Raw genomic sequence first — 25,511 nt, forward strand, 5'->3', positions numbered from 1 at the left:
TCATGCAGAGAGCTGAAGTCTCAAGCAGTTGAGCTGTGTAATTATCACAAAGATGTTTCTCCTTTGATAATTCAGGAGTTGAATTATGCATTTTTTAGATGATTACTTAAGACTTATTTATTTAGGATCCATGGAAGAAGGTAAATGTATTAGGTTTGCTGATTAATTTTTTGTTGTATTTCATGGAATGTCTACTTCTCTTTGTTCTTATAGCCCGCAATACCTTGCAGTTCAATTCAGAATACGTTCAAAATGTTATGTTGTTATCTGAGGGTTGGCGGATCTTGCAGGGGTTGGAGGAAGTTCCTCCCTCATCTACATCTTTGTCATCAGTGGTTGCTCCAGCTACACATGCTAAATTTTGACAGTGGCAGCGAGTCCCGGATAAAGCACAGAAGATACAACAGACGGATGGTTTCCTTCTGCTAAGATTCGCTGAACTTTGACTTCTCTGTCATGTCAATACATCCTGACATCTGTTAATTGTTAACTATGGAGCTGCTGCTTTTCTCCTTTGAAGTAACAGCCTTCTTTGTTGGGGTATACTTTTCCTATTTGCAGAAGTAGGCTTGAGATCCAGCTAGAGGGATGTTCTCTGTTGCATTCAGTCACATACACTGTTGTTAACAAACATGTGTGGTTATATGAATTGCTGTGCTATATGAATTCTAAGTTTTGTGCAAAGGATTTATTCTGCTCTGTTTTTCTTCTTGTATTGTAGGTGGAGGGGGTGGGGGGGTTGGACTGGGGTTTTGGGTCAGGACTTCCATTTCCTTGCAATGTGGGCTTCGGCTTGTATTTTTAGGTGGTGTTTTTTTTTTGGGGGGGGGGGCTTGGGGGATTCTAGGTGGCTGGGTCTTTATTTCTGTCAGTAGAACCAATTTTTTGTTAGGGAAGGGGATGGTACTAGTTTGGTTCTTGTTTCTTCCATGCTGGAAGAGGGATTCTTTTTGTATTGAGTGGGATGTTTATTTTCTTTTGGAGGGAGTTTTCCACCGACTATGTAATTTCTTAGTGTTTGTTTTATTATTAGTTTACTGAGCATGGGGATTGATCTTAAGATTTTAACTTAGAATGTAAAGGGACTTAACTCTCCTAGGAAGAGACATTTAGTTGTGCAAGAAATTGGATCAAATCGATACAAACTGTTTGTAATTGAAATTTTTTTTCCTGCAAAATAAATAAATAAATGAAATTTAATCAAACTGACCCCAGGTTGTGATGCTGAAAGAGACACACTAAAGTGAAGCACGAATCCCTGTTTTGTGATGTTCAGTTTTCTAAGATGTTATTTGCTTCTGATGTTTCTGGAGCAAACAAGAGGGGAGTTGCACTTCCCTTTCATAACCCTTTGTCTATCCAGATTGAACAAGTTAAGCATGATCCGGAGGGGCAGTACATTTTTTTTTTCATGTTAGACATGATGATTGTGATTTTACTTGTGCTACAGTGTATGCTCAAAACAAAGGTCAGGCTGTTTTTTGGGGGGGTTTCTTTTTTAAAAAGAAACTAACCTGTTTGCTTTCATCATTTGTTGTTGGTAAGCTAATTTTAGGAAGTGATGTCAATACCTGTTTTCAGCCTAGCTTGGATTGCACAAGCATTTCTACTAGTGATGATATCCATAGCTCTAAAGCCTTCCAGCATCTTACCCATGCTGTAGGGGTGGCGGATGCTTGGAGACTAGCCAGTCCTTGGGGGTTGAGACTATACATTTTATTCCCAATCTCATGACTAGGATTGATTATTTGCTTGTTGTTGCTGCTTCTCTCACTGCCGATTCTGTATCTTCTATAGTCACACTTGATGTTTCCGATCACGCTCCTTCTTGGGTTGAATGATTTGATGTTAGGGGAGAACCTAGGACTAGACACTGGTTCCTTAACAATGCTTTATTGGGAGTTGAGTCTCTGGTTCAAGCTTATAGAGCTTTGTTGCAGGAGAAGGTGTGATTAGAATCCTCTGTAGACCATTGAGGAAGGCTTTACAACCAAAACACGGCTTGTGTTGGGTCAAGATTTGAACGGGTAGACGTGAATCGCTTGTTTACGCTTTCCAAAAATACTAGGACTAGGGGGCAAGCAATGAAGCTACTAAGTAGTAAATTTAAACAAATAGGAGAAAATATTTCTTCACTCAACGTGCAATTAAACTCTGGATTTTTTTTTTGCCAGAGAATGTGGTAAAAGCAGTTAGCATTTAAAGAGGGTCATTCCATGACAAATGGTCTAAACCTTCCCACCATAATGTCTCCAATTTTGTTCAAATTTTATCTGTTGCGCGAGTCAGGTGTTAAACAAAGTTTCCCAAAATTTGAGGTCTCTAACTGCAATAGTTGCAGATCTAGACCCCTTTTCTGAAAGGTTGTCAGTCCATGAGCGCGCGACATTTACCAAAATGCCATTTTTGGGGTCTAATAATAATGGCTAAAAAATTCAAATCCTGTACAGTTTTTGATGCTAATTCCGATGAAATACATTTTAACATTATGGATGCAAAATCCAATCAAACAAGTTGACTCAAAGTGTGCATCAAAATTGATCGCAACTCATCGGAACATATTTGGACCAATATTCAGACCGCAACAACTTCCAAGCAAACAAAGATACGGACTTGAAATTTTGAACAAGCATTATGCTTGTGCTGGACATAATACTGCCAGATTTGCAACTAACCAGCATCTATAACCGCCCTGCAGGATCTCTTCAAAGTTGGCACTGTCAGCGCAAATGGTAAAATGTACCAAAGTTCAAAACCAATTATTAAAAAAGAGTCTGCCTGAATCAGCTTGTGAACAGTATCATCTGAAAGAGAAAATTGTGCTCTACAAGACTGATATGTTTTTGTTTTGCAATGCCACCATTAAGTAGCCATTTACTCAGGTCAAAGTATGTTATATTTAGTACGCTTGATGCGCTAATTTTTCTTCATTTCTAGGAAATTGAGTCTTAATAGTCACTTAAAAGTATTGATATAATTATTTATTCATTCATATTTTATTCGTTGATTGTCCAATCGTTTATTGTGCGCTGTTATCAGTTTGATCATGCCATCTCAGGTGAATATTTCAGCTTAATAAATTAGTGATGCTGAACAAATAGATAAAGTCACAAATCTTCAGCCTGGGCAGTATGTTACTTGCATTTATGGTGGATTGGAAACGTTTGTGAAACATCAGTTGAACAGAAAGATGCTTTCATAAGCTTTATGCATCCTCATGGTTCCGCTACTTCATTTTATTGGCCGGTAAGACGCGATACTTGCTGGATCCCAGAAAAACTTATCATTGCTGTTATTTTATTTATTTATTTATTACATTTGTATCCCACATTTTCCCACCTTTTTGCGGGCTCAGTGTGGCTTACAATACGATATGAATGATGGAAATACAATTTGTTACAACTTGGTTATGCGAGCTCCATCAGTGACATCATCTGGTCGGCAATATAGTTTCCCTGAAACCGTTCTCTTGCAGATCAATGATGCTTTCAGAATGATGAAGTAACTGAAGAAGGCAGGCTTGGGAACCTGCAGTGAAGTAACTGAAGAAGGCAGGCTTGGGATCCTACAGTAAAGAAACCCACAATCAGGCTTGGGATCCTGCAGTAAAGATACCCACCCATGGCTGTTACTGCATGGCTATCAGGCGTGGCCCCTATGGCGATGGGGATGCTGGTTTCAATGTAATAACCAGTAATGGCTCAGCCATCATGGACCAACGCAATACATCACACACACAAAATATAACATACTTTGACCTGAGTAAATGGCTACTTAATGGTGGCATTGCAAAACAAAAACATATCAGTCTTGTAGAGCACAATTTTCTCTTTCAGATGATACTGTTCACAAGCTGATTCAGGCAGACTCTTTTTTAATAACTGACTTTGAACTTTGGTACATTTTACCATTTGCGCTGACAGTGCCAACGTTGAAGAGATCCTGCAGGGCGGTTATAGATGCTGGTTAGTTGCAAATCTGGCAGTATTATGTCCAGCATAAGCATAATGCTTGTTCAAAATTTCAAGTCCGTATCTTTGTTTGCATGGAAGTTGTTGCGGTCTGAATATTGGTCCAAATATGTTCCAATGAGTCGCGATCAATTTTGATGCACTCTTTGAGTCAACTTGTTTGACTGGATTTTGCATCCATAATGTTAAAATATATTTCATTGGAATTAGCATCAAAAACTGTACAGGATTTGAATTTTTTAGCCATTCTTATAAATGTGTTTGGATTTTATTAGACCCCAAAAATGGCATTTTGGTAAATGTCGCATGCTCATGGACTGACAACCTTTCAGAAAAGGGGGTCTAGATCTGCAACTATTGCAGTTAGAGACTTCAAAATTTGGGAAACTTCGTTTAACACCTGTATATTTTCTTTTTTTTTTTTTTTTGTTCAATCATTTTTATTAATTTTTAAATAACAAAAAGAAAGGAAATTAAATACCAGAGACTTAATAATAGTTTAACAAGTTTGATTATGTACACTGACTTGTAGAAGAATTATAGACATTGTTTACATCAACTCTAGGATCCCTGATTCTGTTTCATTACAGGTATTGTATATCTATAGGAATAAGCATATTACTAAATGTTAGAGGTGGAGATAAGAAATTATATATATATACGTAATTAGTACCCATTTATATTTGCATAGATTATAATAATTAATATTAACTGGATGAGTAATCGAGTATAGGAGACCAGGTTTCATTGAATGCTAAAAGGTAATACAACCTCAAATAGCCAAATTATTACGTATATTGATTCAAGTTGCTTTAAAACTGATATGTCAAAATTGGAAGGACTTTACGAAGTTATCTTATGATATGTGGTGGAATACAGTATGTCTTTACGCTAAATATGAAAAAGCTGCTGCAGAGAAATGCGGCTCCCTTTTAGCATTCAATAAAACCTGGTCTCCTATACTCAATTACACCTGTATATTTTCTACTGCAGGGGCATTCTCGGTAGTAATGGGCAGCACGGCCACACTGGAATTCGCTGTCTGATTACCACGCGAGTAGTGCATGACTAGGTGGTGGTAAGGGCTCAGACAGTAAATTGCCTCACGCTAATTTTAATATTTGCGCATGGCCATTTACTGTCCCATTAAAAAAAAGGTCTTTTTACCTGCTGCGGTAAAAAATGGCCCAGCACATGCCAACTTTACGTGCCCACACTAGTGCAAGACACTTTCTTCCACAGCCTAGTAAAAGGCCCCTAAGGGGTCAATTCAATAAAGGGTGCTAAAACTTAGGCGTCCAACATTTGGGCACTGTGCACCAAATCTATTACACAATACTAGGGTATGTTGCTAGTTACATGCCCAACTTTAGGCGCAACCACTTATGCCATATCTACAGCTGGTGTAAATGGTCAAGCCCAGAAGCATAGCCAGGTTGTGACGCCAGGGGGAGCGGAGAGGCACATACATGTACGCACAGTGTAGGTGCGACAGACCACCTGCAAAATAGGCACTGTCACTGTCCGAAGTCCGTTTGGGGGAGCGGTGGCTCCCCTGGTGCCCCACCTAGCTACACCTCTGGTCACACCCAAATGCTGCAGTTGTGAGCGGAAATGTTGATAATTCTATAATGCGCAAGAGTTATTATTATTTGTTACATTTGTATCCCACATTTTCCCACCTTTTGCAGGCTCAATGTGGCTTACATATCACCGTTAACGGCGTTAGCCGATTACGGTCTGAACAAATCCATTGTATGAATGAATATAAAGTGATATTGTGGTAGAATGAGGTACATGTAAGGTAGGTATAGTTGGGGGAACTTAGAGAGGAAAAGGGGGAAGAAGAGTCAGGTAATGTTCGTTACTGTCTTTGGCTGCATTGTGTCGCAAGTGAACAGTCATTTTTATGTTGGGTCGGTGGGGGTATGCTCTTCTGAACAGGTCTGTCAGTGCTTTCCGAAAATTTAGGTGGTCGAGCGTAGCTTTTACTGCTTTTGGCAGTGCGTTCCATACTAATGGGAATGCCCATGTCCCAGCCATGCCCATCCCATGGGAACGCCCCCTTACAGTTATGTGCAAGAACACTTAGGTGCCCAGTTATAGATTAGCACCTAAGTGCATTTTCGCATCTAACTGCCATTTTGCTCCTGTTTTGGAACTTACCTCCCATTATCTGCTGTTTTCGCACATACAGTTAGCCGTCTAGCTTATGGTGCCCTGTGTAGAATTACCTCCTAATTGCCATGTTTTCTGTATTAAGTGCTATTGCTTGTAATGTATTTTTGAAAACTTTCGATGAAAATTTATTTTAAAAATCCCAACTTTACCATTTCAGAAATACTGTCATTGCCAAAGAAATCTATTATTACGTCACTTCAACAAGCAATTTTCATTCATCCCAAAATTTTTACAGCATCCCTTTACCCAGCAATGTCTCCAAGCAAAGATGCCCCTAACCAGAGATAGCTCTTTGTCCACCGACACCTTTTCACTGCTTACTTGCTTTGATGTTATCTACGGCGATAGCGACGCCATCCAGTGCTTGGAAGAAGTCATCATTGTAGACTTGCTCTGTGCTGGTACCCACAAAGTCCAGACGAGCCTTCACCTGGCACCTAGGGTTCATTTTTCTGATGGCCGCTGCTGCAGTCTGAGATTTCATCTTCTGCAAGTGCAAGAGTTCAAGTCACAGTTAAAATTATGCTTCTAGACAGCCTTGAAGTGATAAGTTCCCATGTAAAAGGATCCACCTAGGTGTGTGTGGCTCTTCATTCCCATATAGTAACATAGTAGGTGACGGCAGAAAAAGACCTGTACGGTCAGGGGTGTGCTGGTAAATTTTTAACAACAGGCTCTTTCTCCGGACGTAGCCAGCTCTGCAGTTGGAAGGGCTGGGGGGGGGGAAGCAACACTTGCCTCTCTCTCCTCCCTCCCTTCGTGTGGGCACACTAGACATACCTTTGCTGGCAGCCAATAAATAGACTGCCACCACTCCCTACGTCTTGCTCTGAGCAGCATGCTGGAACTTCTCTCACATGCTCGAGAAGTCCCAGCCTGCTGCCCAGAGCTGGAAACAAGGAGCAGGGAGCAGCAGTAGTCTATTTACTTGGCTTGCAGGGCTCAGCATCCCCACCAGCAAAGTAAAAGATAATTCAGCAGGGGGCCCAAGCCCACATTTTGGGAGCCAGTTGTTAAAGAAGCCATGGAGGGCCCTACTTTAACAACCGGCTCCCAAAATTCTTAAAAACTTAACAGCCGGCTCTTGTGAGCCTGTGAGAGCCTGCTCCAGCACACCACTGTGTACGGTCCATCCAGTCTGTCCAACAAGATAAATTCATGTGTGCTACTTTATATGTATACCTGACCTTGATTTGTATCTACCATTTTCAGGGCACAGACCGTAGAAGTCTGCCCAGTACTAGCCCCGCCTCCCAACCACCGGCGCTGCCACCGAATCTCCGCTAAGCTTCTGAGGATCCATTCCTTCTGAACAGGGTTCCTTTATGTTTATCCCATTCATTTTTGAATTCCGTTACCGTTTTCATCTCCACTACCTTGTGCGGGAGGGCATTCCAAGTATCCACCACTTAAGCACTTTTATAAACTGCATGCAAATAAAGATGAAATGGAATATGATGTGACTGAGGACTTCACAGGACCTTCTTATGATGATCCAATAAACCCCAGTGGAGTTTTCACTCGTTTCCGCTTTTTCTCAATGGACAGAATGTCTTTTCACAGTGATATCATATCAGTACAGTCACTCACTCCACCATCTACAGTTACAGCCTCTTACGGCAGAGATGGGATGTGATATCTAAGCAGTACAAAAGGAGTAGAAGATGACCACAGACTAAACCAACTCGGGAGATGATGTCGATGAAAATACTTTATTGATATCTAAGCACAGGTAGAACTGCATCTGCCTTTTCTTGTAAATTTTATTTTTATGCAATTTCAAATATAATACTATATACAAGTACAAGGATGAATTAATAGTGGTTGCGACATATAAAATAACAATATCAATATTAATCAATAAAAAGGAAAAAGGAAAGTTTCCTATAAACATCAATCCTAAAGTTAAAGTCCACAAGGTGGATAGAGGTTTTGAACAGGAGAAAACTAAGAGGAAAAAAAATTAGGGGTCCTTTTACTAAGGCACTCTAGCGTTTTTAGTGCATGCCAAATGCTAGAGACCCCGTGCTAATTTTTAGCGCATGCTAAAAACACTAGCGCGTCTTTGTAAAAGGACCCCTTAGAGAATAATAGGATACAGTGCTGTGGAACGGGCACAGCTTTATATCAAAGTAGACGTGGAGGGGCATTTTCAATATGACGTCTGAGTCTGACTTTGGACGTTTTGCAAAAATCGTCCAAAATCTGAATAGGTAAAAAGGCCATTTTCAAAAAAGAAAAACGTCTATTTTTTTTCTCAAAAATACCATTTTGAACAAGGTTTTGTGATTTGGACGTTTTGTTTTTTGGTCCATTTTCGGAAAAAAAAAAGTCCAAGTGCAAAACGCACAAAATCAAGCCATTGGGATGTAGGAGGAGCCAGCATTTTTAGTAGACTGGTCCCCCTGACATCCCAGGAAAGCAATAAGGCACCCTAGGGGGCACTGCAGTGGGCTTCATAAAATGCTCACCATTGCTCTCTTACCTTGTCTGCTGAGCCCCCCAACCCCCCTCCCCCCAAAAAACCCACTACCCTCAACTGTACACCACTACCATAGACCTTACGGGCGAAGGGGGCACCTATATGTGGGTACAGTGGGCTTCTGGTGAGTTTTGGAGGGTCTATAGTTTTGTCCACAAATGGGGGAGGTAGGAGCCTGGGTCCACCTGTCTGCAGTGTGCTGCACCCACCACTAGATTACTCCAGGGACCTGCATGCTGTTCTAATGGACCTGAGTATAACATCTGAGGCTGGCATAGAGACTGGCAAGTAATGTTTTCATCAAATTTTTGGGGGGTGGGAAGGGGTTAGTGACCACTGGTGGAATAAGGGGAGGTCATCCCTGATTCCCCTATAGTGGTCATCTGGGTATTTAGGGCACCTTTTGTGCCTTATTTGGTATAAAAACAGGTCTATCTCAAAATGTCTAAGGTTTAGTCCTAGACGATTTTGTTTTCTTCCATTATGACTGAAAAATGTCCTAAGTCTTAGGAACACCCAAGTTCCAGCCTGAACAAGTCCCTGACACGCCCGCTTGAGATTTGGACGCACTTCTGACGGACTCCATAGAAAAACATCTAAAAATAGGTTTTGAAAATACTGATTTGGACGTTTTTGTGAGAAAAACGTCCAAATGCTGCTTTATGCTACTTTTTAGACGTTTTTCTGTTTTGGAAATGAGCCCATAAATCTAAGACAACACTGATATCTGAGGGAAGCAGCAGGAACTCTATTGCTCAGAAACATAACTAGTCAAGATGGCTCAAAAAAGATACTTTGCAGCATTATAAAATACAGTACATTTGCAGGGAAATTTGAAAATAAATCGAGCTCCCAATTCTTGGAATCTAGGACTCAGAAATTAAAATTGTTTCCTCCTTTTCTGTGTGGATTTTGACATGTCTGGAAACACCCAAAGCAACTGTTGCTTTCTACTCTTGAAAAGGAATTTCAAAATCAAATCTTTATCAGTTTCCATTGCACAGGTAACAAAGTAGCTGACGTAGAAGTACCTAATTCAGAGGCTGGAGTAGCAATACCCAAGTTTACTATCTATGAGTTGTTTCTTATGCCACCTAACAAGGGGACACACAAGGTGCTTTACAAACTAAAGGGAAAAAGGAATTACACTAATCATAGGACACGGCGAGAGAGACAGAGAGATCATTCTAGATAAATTCAAACTATCTTAAGAAATATCCATATACCTAATACTATGCAGCAAGCCCAATGCAACCCCCAAAATCTCCATCATATATGTAACGTCCCCTTGTGGGCGACCCTGGGTCCGGCGCCAACCTGGCTGGAGTCTCCCTCAGGCTGGCTCCATTAGGCCCTGTAATGATTGGTGCCTGGTTCCTTCAATCTCATCCATCGTACACACCGGTTTGATCATGATACCCCTCTGCTTCATCTTAAACACTGGCTTTCTGTTTCCGTACGTATCCACTAAAAGTTGCTTATGCTTGTCTTCAAAGGTCGGTCCCCTTCTGCCCCTGCCTACCTGCATAAACTCCTGATCCCTTACTCTTCCCTTCGCTCCACCTCAGATAATTTGCTCTACATCCCTCCTCACTCCGTTTTGCATCTTTCACTCACATGTGATATGGCCTTCAGCTACCTTGGCCCTAAGCCCTCTCGTTAGATCTGCTATTTCTCTTCTTTCTATTAAGGCTCTTCTCAAAACGTTTCTCTTCTCTTCTCTTCCTTTGATCCCACTCTTCCCTAGCTTTTCTCTTCTCTCTACCCTCCCTTTCCTTCTTTCACTCCTAAATACTCCCCCCCTTTATCAGCACTTACTTTCTTTTGTATTGTAAACCACTTAGTTACCAGTACTGGATCTATTTGTGGTATATCAAATGTAGGAAATAAATACACATGTAAATAAATAAAAGTATTAGCGGGTGGGATTTCCATCCTTTCCCCCCAGAGAATTCAAAAGCAGTCAACAAGGCTGGCTGAAATGTTAAACAGTTTACTGAACTATTTACAGCTTATACTATATGAAGCATTAAGACATTTGCCAATGAGAAGTATTTGTGATAATTAATCTATATTAAGTTCTTTGAGTGAATGGTGCTCAACAAGCAAACTACTAAACAAAACACTTAAACAGTGCTCTTGAACCCAGTTAGTCTCCTTGCCAATGTGGAAGTTTTAAGCACCTCTCTCTGGTCCTTTATTGTCTTTTCATTGGAGTTGCAGTATAACCTATGTCTCTCAAGTTGTCCATCCCCACCAGGCCCCCCAGATCTCCCCCTCATGGAGCACTCTGAATAGGTTGCTGCTGGACATTCAAAGGGGCTGAGTCAGTCTGGCTTGGCCAACTTCTGCTGCTGAGCTCCAAGTGCCAGTTGCATTCCTAGGAGCCTCTACCAGGGCTCCAAGCACCTGTTGTGCTCCAAGTGCCGTTTGCACTCCCAGGAGCCTCTGCCAGGGCTCTGAGCACTGGTTGGGCTTCCAGGAGCCTCCACCTCCTCCAGGCTTTAATAACTGGTTGCACTCCCAAGAGCCTCTCTGCCGCTGGGCCTTAATACTCTGTGTCCCCAAAGGCCTTGCACTGAGCTGGCTCTCAGAGGCCGCTCTGCTCCAAGCCTGCTCCCATGGGCTGCTCTGCTGCTGTACTTCAGGCCCCAACTGGGGCCGCAGATGCCCTGAGCTACTCCCAAGGGCCTCCTTGCCCTAAGCTGGCTCCCAAGGGCTGCTCTGCTTCTTGGCCTAAGGTGCCAGTTGTGCTCTGAACGGCCTTTTTTCTGCCCTGAGAGTGCTTCTAAGGGGCTGTTCGCTGCTGTTTTCAGATGGCGCTTCCAGGGGTCCCCATTCCCTGTGAGATCCATAGCTCCTAGCTCTTAGACTCTGTGGCCTGCTATTCAGTTCAAATATTTTTATTGAAATTCTTTTAGATAATACAAGCAATAGAAAAAACACACAGTAGTAACTTCCATGAGACAGACAGGCAATAACATGAATTACGTAGGGCGAAAAGAGCTGAACTTATACCATACACAATTCAGACATGAGAGACATGAAACCCCAACAGGTCACAATTACACTGTCCAACTTGTATACTGGTGAGCAGTTTCCCTGGCCACCATAATCAGCTTCTGTTGCCTTTACTTCCTGTGTGTGCATTATTAACTCCCGTTTAACTCTGGAGGAAAGGAGAAACAGGGGTGATATGATACAGACGTTCAAATATTTGAAAGGTATTAATCTGCAAACGAACCTTTTCCGGAGATGCGAAGGTGGTAGAACGAGAGGACATGAAATGAGATTGAAGGGGGGCAGACTCAAGAAAAATGTCAGGAAGTATTTTTTTCACGGAGAGAGGAGTGGATGTTTGGAATGCCCTCCCACGGGAGGTGGTGGAAACGAAAACGGTAACGGAATTCAAACATGCGTGGGATAAACATAAAGGAATCCTGTTCAGAAAGAATGGATCCTAAGGAGCTTAGCCGAGATTGGGTGGCAGAGCCGGTGGTGGGAGGTGGAGATGGTGCTGGACAGACTTATACGGTCTGTGCCAGAACTGGTGGTGGGAGGCGGGACTGGTGGTTGGGAGGCGGGGATAGTGCTGGGCAGACTTATACGGTCTGTGCCCTAAAAAGGACAGGTACAAATCAAGGTAAGGTATACACAAAAAGTAGCACATGTGAGTTTATCTTGTTGGGCAGACTGGATGGACCATGCAGGTCTTTTTCTGTCGTCATCTACTATGTTACTATGTTTTATACTTTTAATGGATAGTTCTCCCACAGTATGTAAATATTGATTATTTTCTCTGCCTTTTCTCCCAGTGAGCAATAATTTTCACATGGTTACATTTCACGCAAAAGGCTGTTGACTGCCAGGGCAGAATGCGTGCGTTCTCTCCCAAACAATTCACCTCTGTCAGAGAGAATTAGGGAGGCTATATTTTTTCAACATTTCCTCAGAAGAATGCACAGGTATTCTAGAAAAATGTGTAAACTGTACATTTCTTCACCTGGAACAGTATTCCAATGCTTTCAGACTTCTGTATAAAAAACCATCCTTCAGAGCAAGACATTCAAAAGATTCCAGCTTTGAGACTCTACTCTTATTTTTTGTTCCTTTTCTTTTGTCCTGGGTTCACCTCCCAAAGGCTGTGGGGTTTTGTAACGTTCGTGAGTCATTGTGCCCGGGTGGAGCACAGAGATGAAGACTCGAACCTGCGCTCTGCTGGGCAGCCGATCAACCCCGAAAATTCACCTGTGATGACCGCTGTTCCCCGAGGGTTGAGCCCCCAGGTGCGGGTGGCCGACAGGACTTCCAGACGCAGGCAGGGGTCAGAAGGCAGCAGGCAGAGAGTATACTAAGTTCAGGTAGTAGTCAGAGACAGGCAGCAGGCAGAGAGTAATCCAGGTTCAAGCAGTAGTCAGAGGCAGGCAGCAGGCAGAGAGTAATCCAGGTTCAAGTCCGGGTTCAAGCAGTAGTCAGAGGCAGGCAGCAGGCAGAGAGTAATCCAGGTTCAAGCAGTAGTCAGAGGCAGGCAGCAGGCAGAGAGTAATCTGGGTTCAAGCAGTAGTCAGCAAAGAGAAGGTAACAGACAGAAATTGGATGCACGCAAGCAATCACCCACTGGAGTAGAAGCCGAAGCAAAGACGTGGAGTGAAGCTGCTCCTAAAATAGCCCCCACCATCAGGGAAAACAGAATCAGCTGGCAAGGAGAACCTCCCATTGGCTGGCCAGCCGGAGGAGGAGGAGCCTAGCTATAAGGCTCCAATCCTGTAGAGCAGGAGGCGGGGCGAAGAACTCGGCGTTCCAGAGGGCTAGGGCTAGGCACGCCACAAACCCGCCCCCCCCCCCCCAGACAGAGCAGGCAGAGGAGACTCCCGGAGTGCCAGCCCGCCAAGATGGCCAGCGCTCTGCATCATGGGCAGTTATAGGGAATTTGAGGGGGTTCTCAGAGCGCCGGGCCCAAGAGACAGATTCAAGGGGGTTCCCAGAGCGCCGGGCCCGTAAGACGGCCGGCGCTCCGCGGCGCAGGAGCACCCCTCACCAAGGTGAGGAACGTGACAGTACCCTCCCCGGAAGACCCCCTCCTGGTCTCGGTCCGGGTTTTGCGGGGTACCGTGTATGAAACTCCTGGATTAGTTCTGGTGCATGGACATTACTCGCTGGCTCCCAGGAATTGTCCTCCAGACCAAAGTGTTTCCATGCTATCAAATAAAAGAGTAGACTCCTCTGACGTTTTGAGTCCAAAATTTCCTCCACTTCAAATTCAGGATCGGGTTCAGTCTCGGGAATGATGCTCCTCTTCGGCTCGGGATGCCAGTTAGATATCACAAATGGTTTCAGTAGCGATACATGGAAGGCATTATGAATTCGGAGGTTACCAGGTAGTTGCAGGTGATAGGTGACTGATCCCACTCGGGACTGAACAGGGAATGGGCCAATGAAACAAGGAGAAAACTTAAGAGAGGGCAAACGGAGCCTTAGGTATTTGGTGCTGAGCGACACCTTCTGTCCTGGTTGAAAGATTGGAGCAGTTTGTCTTTTCAGGTCAGCAAAATGCTTGTACTTCGCTGCAGCTTGTCGCAGATGACGCTAGACATCATTACAGGTTTCTTGGATATTTGTAAGGGTGTGCTGGAGCTGCGGAATAGATTGATTCGTTGGAATCAGAGGAGGTAGATGAGGGTGTCGTCCATATATAGTGAAAAAAGGAGACATCCTGGAAGCGGAGTGGAGGCTGTTATTTTAGGCGAACTCTACCCAGGGAAGTAACAGTGACCAGTTATCCTGGCGATTCTTAGTAAAGACCCATAGGAATGTTTTGAGTGTTTGATTGGTTCTTTCTACCATCCCATTGGTTTGGGGATGGTAGGCAGAAGAGAAGTGAGTAGCAACGCCAAAAGCGGAGCACAGAGCCCTCCAAAATTTAGAAGTAAATTGAGACCTCGGTCACTGAAAATTTGCAGAGGAAGATCATGCAAGCGAAATACATGTTGGATGAAGTTGGAGGCTAGCGTCGCAGCGGATGGCAGAGTCTTCAAAGGAACAAAATGAGCCATATGTGAAAATCGGTCCATCACAACCCAAATAACAGTGTGCCCCTGAGAGCGAGGGAGGTCAGTAATAAAATCCATAGAGAGCTCCTGCCACGGATGTGGAGGGACAGGCAGAGGTTGAAGACCTCCCCAAGGTTTGCCAGGAGAGGACTTATTCCGGGCACAGATGGGGCAGGAAGAAACGAAATGTAGGATTGTCCTGTGCCATGCGTGGCCACTGATAGTACTGGGAGATGAGAAGGAAAGTTTTCCGGAATCCAAAATGACCGGCAAAGGTAGACGAATTTCCCCACTGGAGTGAGGAGGCACGGAGGTCTTCAGAGAGGTCAAGACTGCAAAGATGGACGGGATACACGCTGGATTTAACATTGGGTAAGGCTCCTTGGGTTCTTCGGTTGTCTCAAAAGTCTGTGAAAGAGCATCTGCGTGCACATTCTTTTCCGCAGGGCGAAAAATCAGACAAAAATCGACCTCCACAACCAATTATTAACATCCGCCCCCTTCCTAGTAAGGGCGGTCAGCAGTGCGGTGATTAGGGAGTACTACTGGATGAATTGTCGATAATAATTGGCGAATCCCAGGAAACGTTGCAAGGCCCGGAGTCCCTGGGGTACCGGACAATCTCGGATTGCTTAGAGTTTTGCTGGATCCATCTGTAGCCCTTCCGAGGAGACAATATACCCCAGAAAGGGAATAACCCACTGATGGAAAGCACACTTCTCCAGTTTATCAAAGAGGCGATGGTCCCGAAGCCGTTGGAGAACGGTGCGTTTGTGATGGGTATGGTCCTGAACAGAGGCAGAAAAAAACAAAATATCCTCTAGCTAGACGATCACGGACGAGTACAGGAGATCCTGAAAGATAAAGTTAATAAAATCTTGGAAGACTGCTGGGGCATTGCAGAGGCCAAAAGGCATCACCAGGTACTCAAAGTGGCCCTCATGAGTGTTGAACGCAGTCTTCCATTCGTCTCCCTGGCGGATTTGAATCAGATTATAAGCTTTCCGGAGATCCAACTTGGTAAAAATTACCGCCCCTTGCAGGCGATCAAAAAGCTCAGGAATAAGCAGGAGTGGATACCGGTTCTTGATAGTGATGTCATTCAGGCCCCGATAGTCAATGCAGGGTCACAGAGAACCGTCCTTCTTTGACACAAAGAAAAACCCTGCTCCCGTTGGGGAAGAGGAGGGTCGGATGAAACCCTTCTGGAGATGTTTGTGAATGTATGAACACATGGTATTGGATTCCTCTCGGGAGAGGGTGTACAGTCGGCCTCTGGGGGCCGTCTTGCCTGGGAGCAGGTCAATAGGACAGTCAAAGGGTCGATGCGGGGGCAGAGACTCTGCTTCCTGTGCGTTGAAGACGTCCCGGAAATCTTGGTACTCCATAGGTAAAGAGGCTTTGCAAGGATGAAGGGCTCCGGGAAAAGCCGAAATGGCCTTCAAAGGAGTCTCAACCGACGAGAGGCACATGTGAAAACAGCGGGATCCCCAACTGCTGATCTTGCCGCTGACCCAATTGATACTGGGAGCGTGGAGGCGCAACCAGGGCAGCCCCAAGATGACCGGATGGATTGCTTGGAGGAGTATCAAGAGTTGAATCTCTTCTTGGTGCAAGACCCCGACTTGTATCAGCAAGGGTGGTGTGACCTGAGTGATGGGCTGCGGTAGGGACGATCCCTGAATAGAGGTTACCTGCAGAGCAGGTTTACACGGCACAGAAGGTTTCCCCAAGAGTTCAAGGAGGTCAGAGTTAATGAAGTTCCCTCCCCCTCCTGAGACAAGCAGGGCAATCGTATCGATATAGAATTCTTGCCAGCGCAGAGTGATAGAAACCGAAATCAGATTGTCTGGGAGGGGAGAGGATCGACCCAAGGCCATCCCCCTCACAGGACTTGGGTCCTGGCATTTCCCGGCTTATTTGGACATGAATTTACAAAATGACCAGACTGTCCACAATGTAAACAGTCTATTGTTCCACTGATGGGACCTCTCCGATTCAGAGAGGCACTGTTGCACGATCACCATTGGTTCCTCGGAGGCCCCTGCTAGGGAACTCGTCGCTCCCCTAGGTGAAGTAGGCTGCGACGTCCGAGGGGCAGGCCTCTGCGGAGGCACTGAAAGGTACGCTCCTGTGATCTCTCCTGAAATCGGATGTCAATGCGGACGCAGAGGGTGATATGGGCATCCAAGTTAGTCGGGAGGTCCCATCCAGCCAATTCGTCCTTGATCCGACCATTCAAACCTTGCCAGAGGATGGCTGTGAGAGCTTCTTGATTCCAGTGTAACTCAGCAGCTAAGGTCCGGAAGCGAACTGCATATGTTCCAATGGAGCTGCTACGTTGTTGAATTCGCAGCAAATCCACCGCCACAGAGGAAGGCCGCCCAGGAACATCAAAAACCATCCTGAACTGGCGAAGGAATTCCCCCAGGTCTGAGAGAAGCGGATCTCCCAGAGAGGGGAGGCCCAGGCCAGAGCCGGTCCAGAGAGCAGTGAGACAATATAAGTGATCTTAAGGCTGTCAGAGGGAAAAGACCCAGGTTGCATCTCGAAAAGCATCTGGCATTGGTTCAAAAATCCCCGAGATGCAGAGGGAGTACCATCAAACCGAGGGGGCTCTGGAAGTCGCAGACCCAGAGTAGGCAGAGCAGGTCTAGGAATTGGGATGGCAGGTTGACTACTGCTTGAACCTGGATTACTCTCTGCCTGCTGCCTGTCTCTGACTGCTACCTGATCCCGGATACTCTCTGCCTGCTGCCTGTCTCTGACTCCTGACTGAACTTAGTATACTCTCTGCCTGCTGCCTTCTGACCCCTGCCTGCGTCCGGAAGTCCTGTCAGCCACCCGCACCTGGGGGCTCAACCCTCGGGGAACAGCGGTCATCACAGGTGAATTTTCGGGGTTGATCGGCTGCCCAGCAGAGCGCAGGTTCGAGTCTTCATCTCTGTGCTCCACCCGGGCACAAGGACTCACGAACGTTACAAAACCCCACAGCCTTTGGGAGGTGAACCCAGGACAAAAGAAAAGGAACAAAAAATAAGAGTAGAGTCTCAAAGCTGGAATCTTTTGAATGTCTTGCTCTGAAGGATGGTTTTTTATACAGAAGTCTGAAAGCATTGGAATACTGTTCCAGGTGAAGAAATGTACAGTTTACACATTTTTCTAGAATACCTGTGCATTCTTCTGAGGAAATGTTGAGAAAATATAGCCTCCCTAATTCTCTCTGACAGAGGTGAATTGTTTGGGAGAGAACGCACGCATTCTGCCCTGGCAGTCAACAGCCTTTTGCGTGAAATGTAACCATGTGAAAATTATTGCTCACTGGGAGAAAAGGCAGAGAAAATAATCAATATTTACATACTGTGGGAGAACTATCCATTAAAAGTATAAAACATAGTAACATAGTAGATGACGACAGAAAAAGACCTGCACGGTCCATCCAGTCTGCCCAACAAGATAAACTCACATGTGCTACTTTTTGTGTATACCTTACCTTGATTTGTACCTGTCCTTTTTAGGGCACAGACTGTATAAGTCTGCCCAGCACTATCCCCGCCTCCCACCACCAGTTCTGGCACAGACCGTATAAGTCTCTCCAGCACTATCAGCCTCCCAACCACCAGTCCCTCCTCCCACCACCGGCTCTGGCACAGACCGTATAAGTCTATCCAGCACCATCTCCACCTCCCGCCACCGGCTCTGCCACCCAATCTCAGCTAAGCTCCTTAGGATCCATTCTTTCTGAACAGGATTCCTTTATGTTTATCCCACGTGCTTAACACTCACTAGAGTTGGTGTCAAAGGCAATGGGTTGTGAGATTTAAAAAAATTTTGAAAGTATAGTTCTTAATTGTAGATATCTGAATCTTTGACACTCAGGAAAGTGATATCTGGTATGCAATTCTTCAAAAGATAGTATTTCATTATGTTCATAAACATCATTAATACATATTATATTTTTATCAACCCATTCAAGCCAAATAAAAGAGTGTGATCCTATCTTCAAATGTGAGTGACCCCAAATAGCTGCTTCAAGAGATGATTCTAGTATAAACTGACAAGTAGAATCTAAAAAAAAGTAAAACGTGAACAGAAGAAACAGTAAGTGGGCAATTAGATAACCTACTTACAGATGACATTACCAGGACCTTATCTAAAGGAAATGAATGAAAGTAAAGCTTGTTCTATGAAAACCTATACAGGACGAGTCTTGATTGTACACAAAGTCCAGGATACGCCTGTTTTTATTTAAAAGGCTTGCTTATATTTAAAAAAAATCCAGAAATTTGAGACCTCCCAAACGTTTAGGAAACCTTAATTTCTGCAATGATATGCACAGTGGCTTACCCTTCCATAAAAAATTAGAAAGTATCTTGTCTAATTTTTGAAAAAAAAATATTTTGTGAATTTGAAAAGGTAGCATACTTAAGATATATATATATATAATACGAGGTGCCAGAACCATTTTAATAGTGTCACGAAATGCCTAGCCACCCGCCTCGGTGGAATTCCTCTACTCATGGGATCTTGAATGGCCACAAATGAAAGCAACCCACGTTAAAGGGCACACATTTGACCTTATCTCACATAAATTGTCCACCGACCAGAGCCTGATTATAACCGATATCAAATGGACAGAGACACCTTGGTCCGACCACTACAAATTAAATTTATCCCTACTATGGCGTAAAAAGGGTTTATATAGTACTTAAGAGCAAACAACCTACACCACTAGAGGCCAAATAGATCTGAACACATTCTGGCAACAGATATACAGTAATGAATGGACAGCACAGACAGACTCCTTAAACTTTCTTTCTGAATAGGATATAAGATGCAGAAACATATTAGACAAAATCACACCCTTGTGTACAAGAACTTCACATAGACTGAACTCAGTACCATGGTTTAATGACGAATTGAAAAAAACTAAAAACACAAACCAGGAAGTTTGAACGAGAATGGATAAAAACAAAAGATGAGCATACACTTAACGCTTGGAAGCAAATACATAGGAAATATAAATACGCAATAAGACAAGCCAAAAGGTCCTACCATAATACCAAAATAGGTCCAGAACTCCACCGATTTTCAAGACTTCATCAATGGCTTGGACCCATCCTCAGGAGAATACCCAGCGGATCGATGCTGGTCAGAATTCGCTCTCCTCACTACCGAAACAATTACCCATGCGCTTAATACAGCCTCCAACACCCACTGCAAATTGGACACCTGTCCCAACTACCTATTAAAATCCGCGCCCGATCACTTCACAGCAGATCTTACTTCTCACCTAAACTTCATGTTCCAGCGGGGTCTCTTCCCCAGGGAAAATGGCAACATTCTACTCACCCCAATACCTAAGGATACCAAAAAAAAAAAGAAATGAACTCGCCAATTACCGCCCAGTGGCATCTATTCCACTAGTAGTCAAACTGATGGAAAGCCTGGTAACCAAACAGCTTACCAATTACATATACAAATTCTCTATACTACACGAATCACAATTGGGTTTTCGTCCCCGCCACAGCAATGAAACAGTGTTAACTACCCTCATGGCCAAATCAGGCAGGTATTAGCAACAGGCAACAACATACTTCTCCTCCAATTCGACATGTCTAGTGCATTTGATATAGTTAACCATAATATACTACTGAGACTCCTCGACTACTTCGGGATTGGTGGTAAGATACTCAGTTGGATCAAGGGTTTCCTTACCACCAGAACTTACCAAGTGAAATTAAATTCAAATCTATCATCCCGTTGGAAAGCAGACTGTGGAGTACCTCAAGGATCACCACTATCGCCGATCCTTTTCAACCTTATGATGACTCCATTAGCCAAGACCTTATCCACTCAGGGCCTCAACCCATTCATCTAAGCTGATGATGTTACAATATTCATCCCTTTCAAACATGATTTGACAGAAATCACCAACGAAATCAACCTCAGTTTCCATACCATTAACTCATGGGCAATTGCTTTCCAACTTAAACTCAATACAGCAAAATCACACTGCCTCATTCTCTCATCCCGATACAACACAAATTTAACCACAATCTTAATCATCCCAGGGTACACCCTCCCTATTTCAGATAACCTGAAAATCCTTGGTGTCACAATCAACAAGTACCTTACACTCGAGAACCAAGTTAACTCTACAATCAAGAAAATGTTCCACTCAATGTGGAAACTTAAACAACTGAATCCATTCTTCTCGAGGGCAACATTCTGCAACCTGGTACAATCAATGGTTCTAAGCCATGCCGACTACTGCAATGGAATTTATGCGGGATGCAAAGAAAATCTTATAAAGAAGATTCAGACTGCTCAAAACACAGCAGCCAGGCTTATATTTGGAAAATCGTGATCTGAAAGCACCAAACCCCTTCGGGAAATGTTACACTGGCTCCCAATCAAAGAATGTATTACTTTTAAAATTTGCACTCTGGTCCATAAAATCATCTATGGTGATGCCCCGGGATATATGTTTGACCTCATGGACCTAACATCCAGAAATTCAACCAGACCTTCACAAATATACTTAAATCACCGCCACCCCAGTTGCTAAAGACTCAAGTACGAATCAATTTATGGATCCAGCTTCTCCTATATAAGCACCCAACTCTGGAATGCACTTCCAAAAGCCGTAAAAACTATGTACGACCACCTCAACTTCCAGAAATCACTAAAGACCTACCTGTTCGAAAAGGCATACCTCACTGACCTAACTTAAGTGCCTGAACCAGCAACACAAAGATACCTAAACTTGTATTGAACATTATGAATACTATATGACTTCCCTCTTTACGATTCCCTAATGTGTCTGTACTTATTTACCTCATTGACAGTATTATTACTCTGTATTTGTTTTCCCCCGGAGGTGGCTGTCACCTCACGGTACTATGTAAGCCACATTGAGCCTGGAAATAGGTGGGAAAATGAGGTGTACAAATGTAAAAAATGAGATAAACAAACACCTTCTTGGATTTAAAGAAAATCATGATAGGAGCAGATTATTGGGCATGGGTGCATTGAATATAATATGGGGAAATCATAAGTAAGGCCTTGCTTTTGAGTTAGTTTCCTGTTTTGACCTCCTTGTCTTGTCATAGCTGTACCCCTCAGTTTTTGTGGTCTAAGAAGGAATTGATAACGTTTCTTTTCTTTTTTCTTCTTGTTTTCCTGTTTTTGTAAGATATTTCTTTTCCGTTTTGGTGTAACCAGTGGTTAACTTGTAATGCTGCTGAATGATATAAATAAATAATTACAAAATTTCTTGAAGGCCCAGTTCTCGGGGACAGTCTGTTTTCTTTTGTTGCTCTTGAGCCCTGGTCCTATAATGTACAAACTAAGCCCAAAAGATAGGGAGACATCTGGTCTAACTACATTGACATCACCAGGGATCCGACCGGGGTCAGAGCTGCCTGCAATTTCTCCAGAGGCCTTTGCCAGGCCAAATATCTGGCTTAGCTGGACAGCATTGCTGCTGACAAATACTTTTATATCTAATACTTCCAGACTTTTCCTGGACAGCAATCTAAGAGTATATTTAGTTAAAAGTGGTCAGCAGTTTATTAACTTGTTCATTAAAAGCTTTAAAGTTTTCAGATATTACTTTACCCAGATTATCAACAGCAATGTAACAATCTGCTGCTTTTCATGTATAAACCCAGCTGGAGCACTCATTGATGACTCTGCTCTGTTTTCTAGCATGGCCAGGCTTCCTCAAAACAACTAATAACAGCAAGCCCAATTCAATGGACTGCTGCACCTGGTCTGCTTCTACTAAGGACAGAACTGTCCTGACTCTGACTTGCTACCCATGACTCACTATTCTGCACTCTCCATAACAAACGCAGACAGGCACAGAGGATGTCTGTGCAGTTTGGGTAAAATAGATGTCAACAATGCCTGGGAAGATGCCGACTCTCTTTCTGCTGAGAAATCTCTCAGCAGCTGCCCATCCAGAGCAATGGCTGCGCCCAGGCCTCAGACAAAACCCACCATGGTTTTGAGCACTTCTCTCCTTCCCTACCCCCTCCCCAAACTACAGTATGACCAAAATCGAATCTGCAGCCAAAATCCGCTGCAGTTTCAGCTGAAAACAGGTAGCATGCCCCCCTGACCAAAAATGGGCTGTACAGCCCCCAGCCCCCATGATAGAAAGCTGGCCTTCCTGCCTCTCCCCCCACAAAAGCTGCCACCCTCCCACCACTCATAGCCCCGGTGGTCTCGTGGCCTCGTCAGGGCAGGAGCAATCCTCAATCGCTCCTGTCTAAACTGGCTCTAATCTCAGAATAGCTGCTGTGACCTCCTGCAGCAGGTCATGTGAGCATGTACATGTGCCGATCTGCACACACATACTCACCAACTTTCCCTATGGACTCAGTGTGCTGTCACAGCATCTCTACTACTTTCTAGGTGGCAATGCTGAAACAGGGTTACTTTTTAGCAGATTCTGGTCAGACTATCTTGGATTGTATGTTGTGGCTGAGATAGGGTGTGGATGCAGTTAACCTGCATGATCTCTGCAACCCCCCCCCCCCACCCCCAATATAATCAGCATCCCTAGTGTGTGCAGCCTGAACTGCCACATTTGGGATCATTCTGGACTAATATTATCGTCAGCACACATACCATTCCTCAATAGATTGGCCAAAAGATTAACGTGATGTGTCATCCAGGTATGATGCCTGTCAGTACTAGAATGTATGTGTGACACTCACCAAAGGCCAGTCCCTGGGAAGTAGTTGCCACAGCCAAATGGCACAGCTAGTCTTCTGCCTTTGTGGCCTGATAACATGCACCCTGCCCAGCAAGTTGCCACATTGACTGATATAATGGAAATTCACATTGTTGCCTTTCTTACACATTGTCCATGTACTGGCCACGAGTGGTCATTTTATCCCAGTACCTGTATCCAGTGGTCTGTCAGCAACACACACACCACCCTTACACAGCCTATGTGGAGAGTGGCATAGACATAGTCCCACTGTCTAGTGTGCCCTTTACCTCTTTCAAATGCCTCCTTCCACCCAATCTGCTCAAACAGCATTTGTGGCGGATGTGGTTCACTTTTGACTTAAGTGCCTCCAACTCACGCCAGATGCCAAAATGTCTGTGAGATCCCATTCCACTTGTCAGCTTTGTATGCCTCTGTTCTTACTTCCTCCGTGTTTTTCATCTTGAAAGTGTGTCCCTATCACAGTACATCAATGTTGCTGCTAGAGCACTAAGCATTCAACTGAGACATCTTGAGGCTACTCCTCAGGCTGCTTTCACAGATGTGCCAGTATCCATGTGTAAAGGGATTTTCAATTTTTTGGACTGTGCAGGCCAAACTCATCCCTAGTTAGGGCTCTTTCCTTCGCAACATTCCTGTATACATATGGCAGTCTGTGGACTGAGGAGTTTTAAGGTCATTGATTGGGGGCCACATCAGAAAAGACACTGAACTCAGCTCCTGCCTTAAGAGTTTGGGGCAGTCCAGAATCTATGAGCTTTCATGGTGCCTAATGGGACTTGCTGCGCAGATTTCAATGTGCAGCATCACACACTACAGATTTCACACAGATTCAAAAATTTCCAGCCTGGAACTGGATAATTAGCTATCTCAGACAGTTAGTTTGGCTCAACAGCGTGATTCCACCCGTGTGCTCACAGACATGGGTCTGGGCCACAGGGTAAGGAGAGAAGATGTTGACAGATGCCACTTGGCTTCCAAACATCACAACCAACATGGTAGCACAATCTAACACTAACATTGTGTAGCCAGGCTATGGGAGGAAAATTTACCATTGATGCCAGCTCCGGAAATGCTTCTATAGGTTCTGTGACGTATAAATCCTGGCCCTCTGTTCAGGATATAGTTCTGCCTCATGCCAGAGAACTAGACTGCAGAGCTCCCAGGTCTCCTGCTTGCTGATATATAGCTATATCTTCTTTGGTGTCTTGTGTGTATTATTAATCCCAGTCATAGGTGGCACTAATAAGGGAGCAGTAGAGTTGTACATATTCCAGCTCTTACCCAGTTACTCTGTGCCTTGTAACCGGGGATGTGGTGCTATACTATACTAAACTATACTATAAGGCTTATACCCCGCAAAATCTCTCAGGAGTTCCACGCGGTTTACAATATTTAATAGAACTAACAGTCTTCAGGAATATACAAATAATTAAGCAAAAATCAATGTAGCCATTATTAAACAATTTAAAAAAGATAAGTCTTCAAGGCTTTTCTAAAAGCTTTGTAATTGTTTAATTTCCTTAAAATAAGTGGCAAAGCATTTAGTAGCTTGGTACGAGAAAAGCCCATTAAATACCGATTTATAGCACACATTTTTAGGGCAAGGATAAAGCAACAGCAAATGAAGTCTATCAGAACAATCCCTGTTTCTGTGAGTTAAATGAACCCGTTTAGACACTGTGAGGGAGTGAGTACTGTAGGGGCAGGAAACACTCCCTCACTGTTGCAGTTCAGCCCCCTTTCGGCAGATGGCGATAGTCTGCCGAGGCAGAGGCTCTCAGTTCAGTCACCTGGCAGTAGGTGGCACTAGGCTGCAGAGGCTGAGCTTCTCAGGGGGGGGGGGGGCATGACTCAGGCCAGGAGGGAACTAAAAGCCCTCAGGCAGTTCAGAGAGAGGAGGCCCCCGATACAGAGGCTCCAAGGACAGTGACCAAGCAGGGGGGCCCGATACAGAAGCTTCAGCTTCAGGTGCAGCAGTGAGAAGAAAGGTCCCAACACAGAGGCCCAGAGAAGAGGGTAAGGAGGAAGAGTCTCTCAAGAGAATTATAGCATGCTCAAGGTAGGAGGGTCATATTTTA

The 25,511-nt window shown here is 44.1% G+C and overlaps 1 protein-coding gene across 1 annotated transcript in view; it reads right to left on the minus strand.

Annotated features, from left to right (window-relative positions):
• UBA7 (ubiquitin like modifier activating enzyme 7) overlaps positions 1 to 25,511 on the minus strand; it is a 411,248-nt gene that overhangs the window by 233,051 nt on the left and 152,686 nt on the right. The window contains 1 exon segment of the mRNA XM_030206492.1: positions 6,474 to 6,639. Within this exon segment, the coding sequence (XP_030062352.1) occupies positions 6,474 to 6,639 (166 nt within the window).

The sequence above is a fragment of the Microcaecilia unicolor genome, chromosome 6 (assembly GCF_901765095.1).
Source record: "Microcaecilia unicolor chromosome 6, aMicUni1.1, whole genome shotgun sequence".
NCBI classification, from domain to species: domain Eukaryota; kingdom Metazoa; phylum Chordata; class Amphibia; order Gymnophiona; family Siphonopidae; genus Microcaecilia; species Microcaecilia unicolor.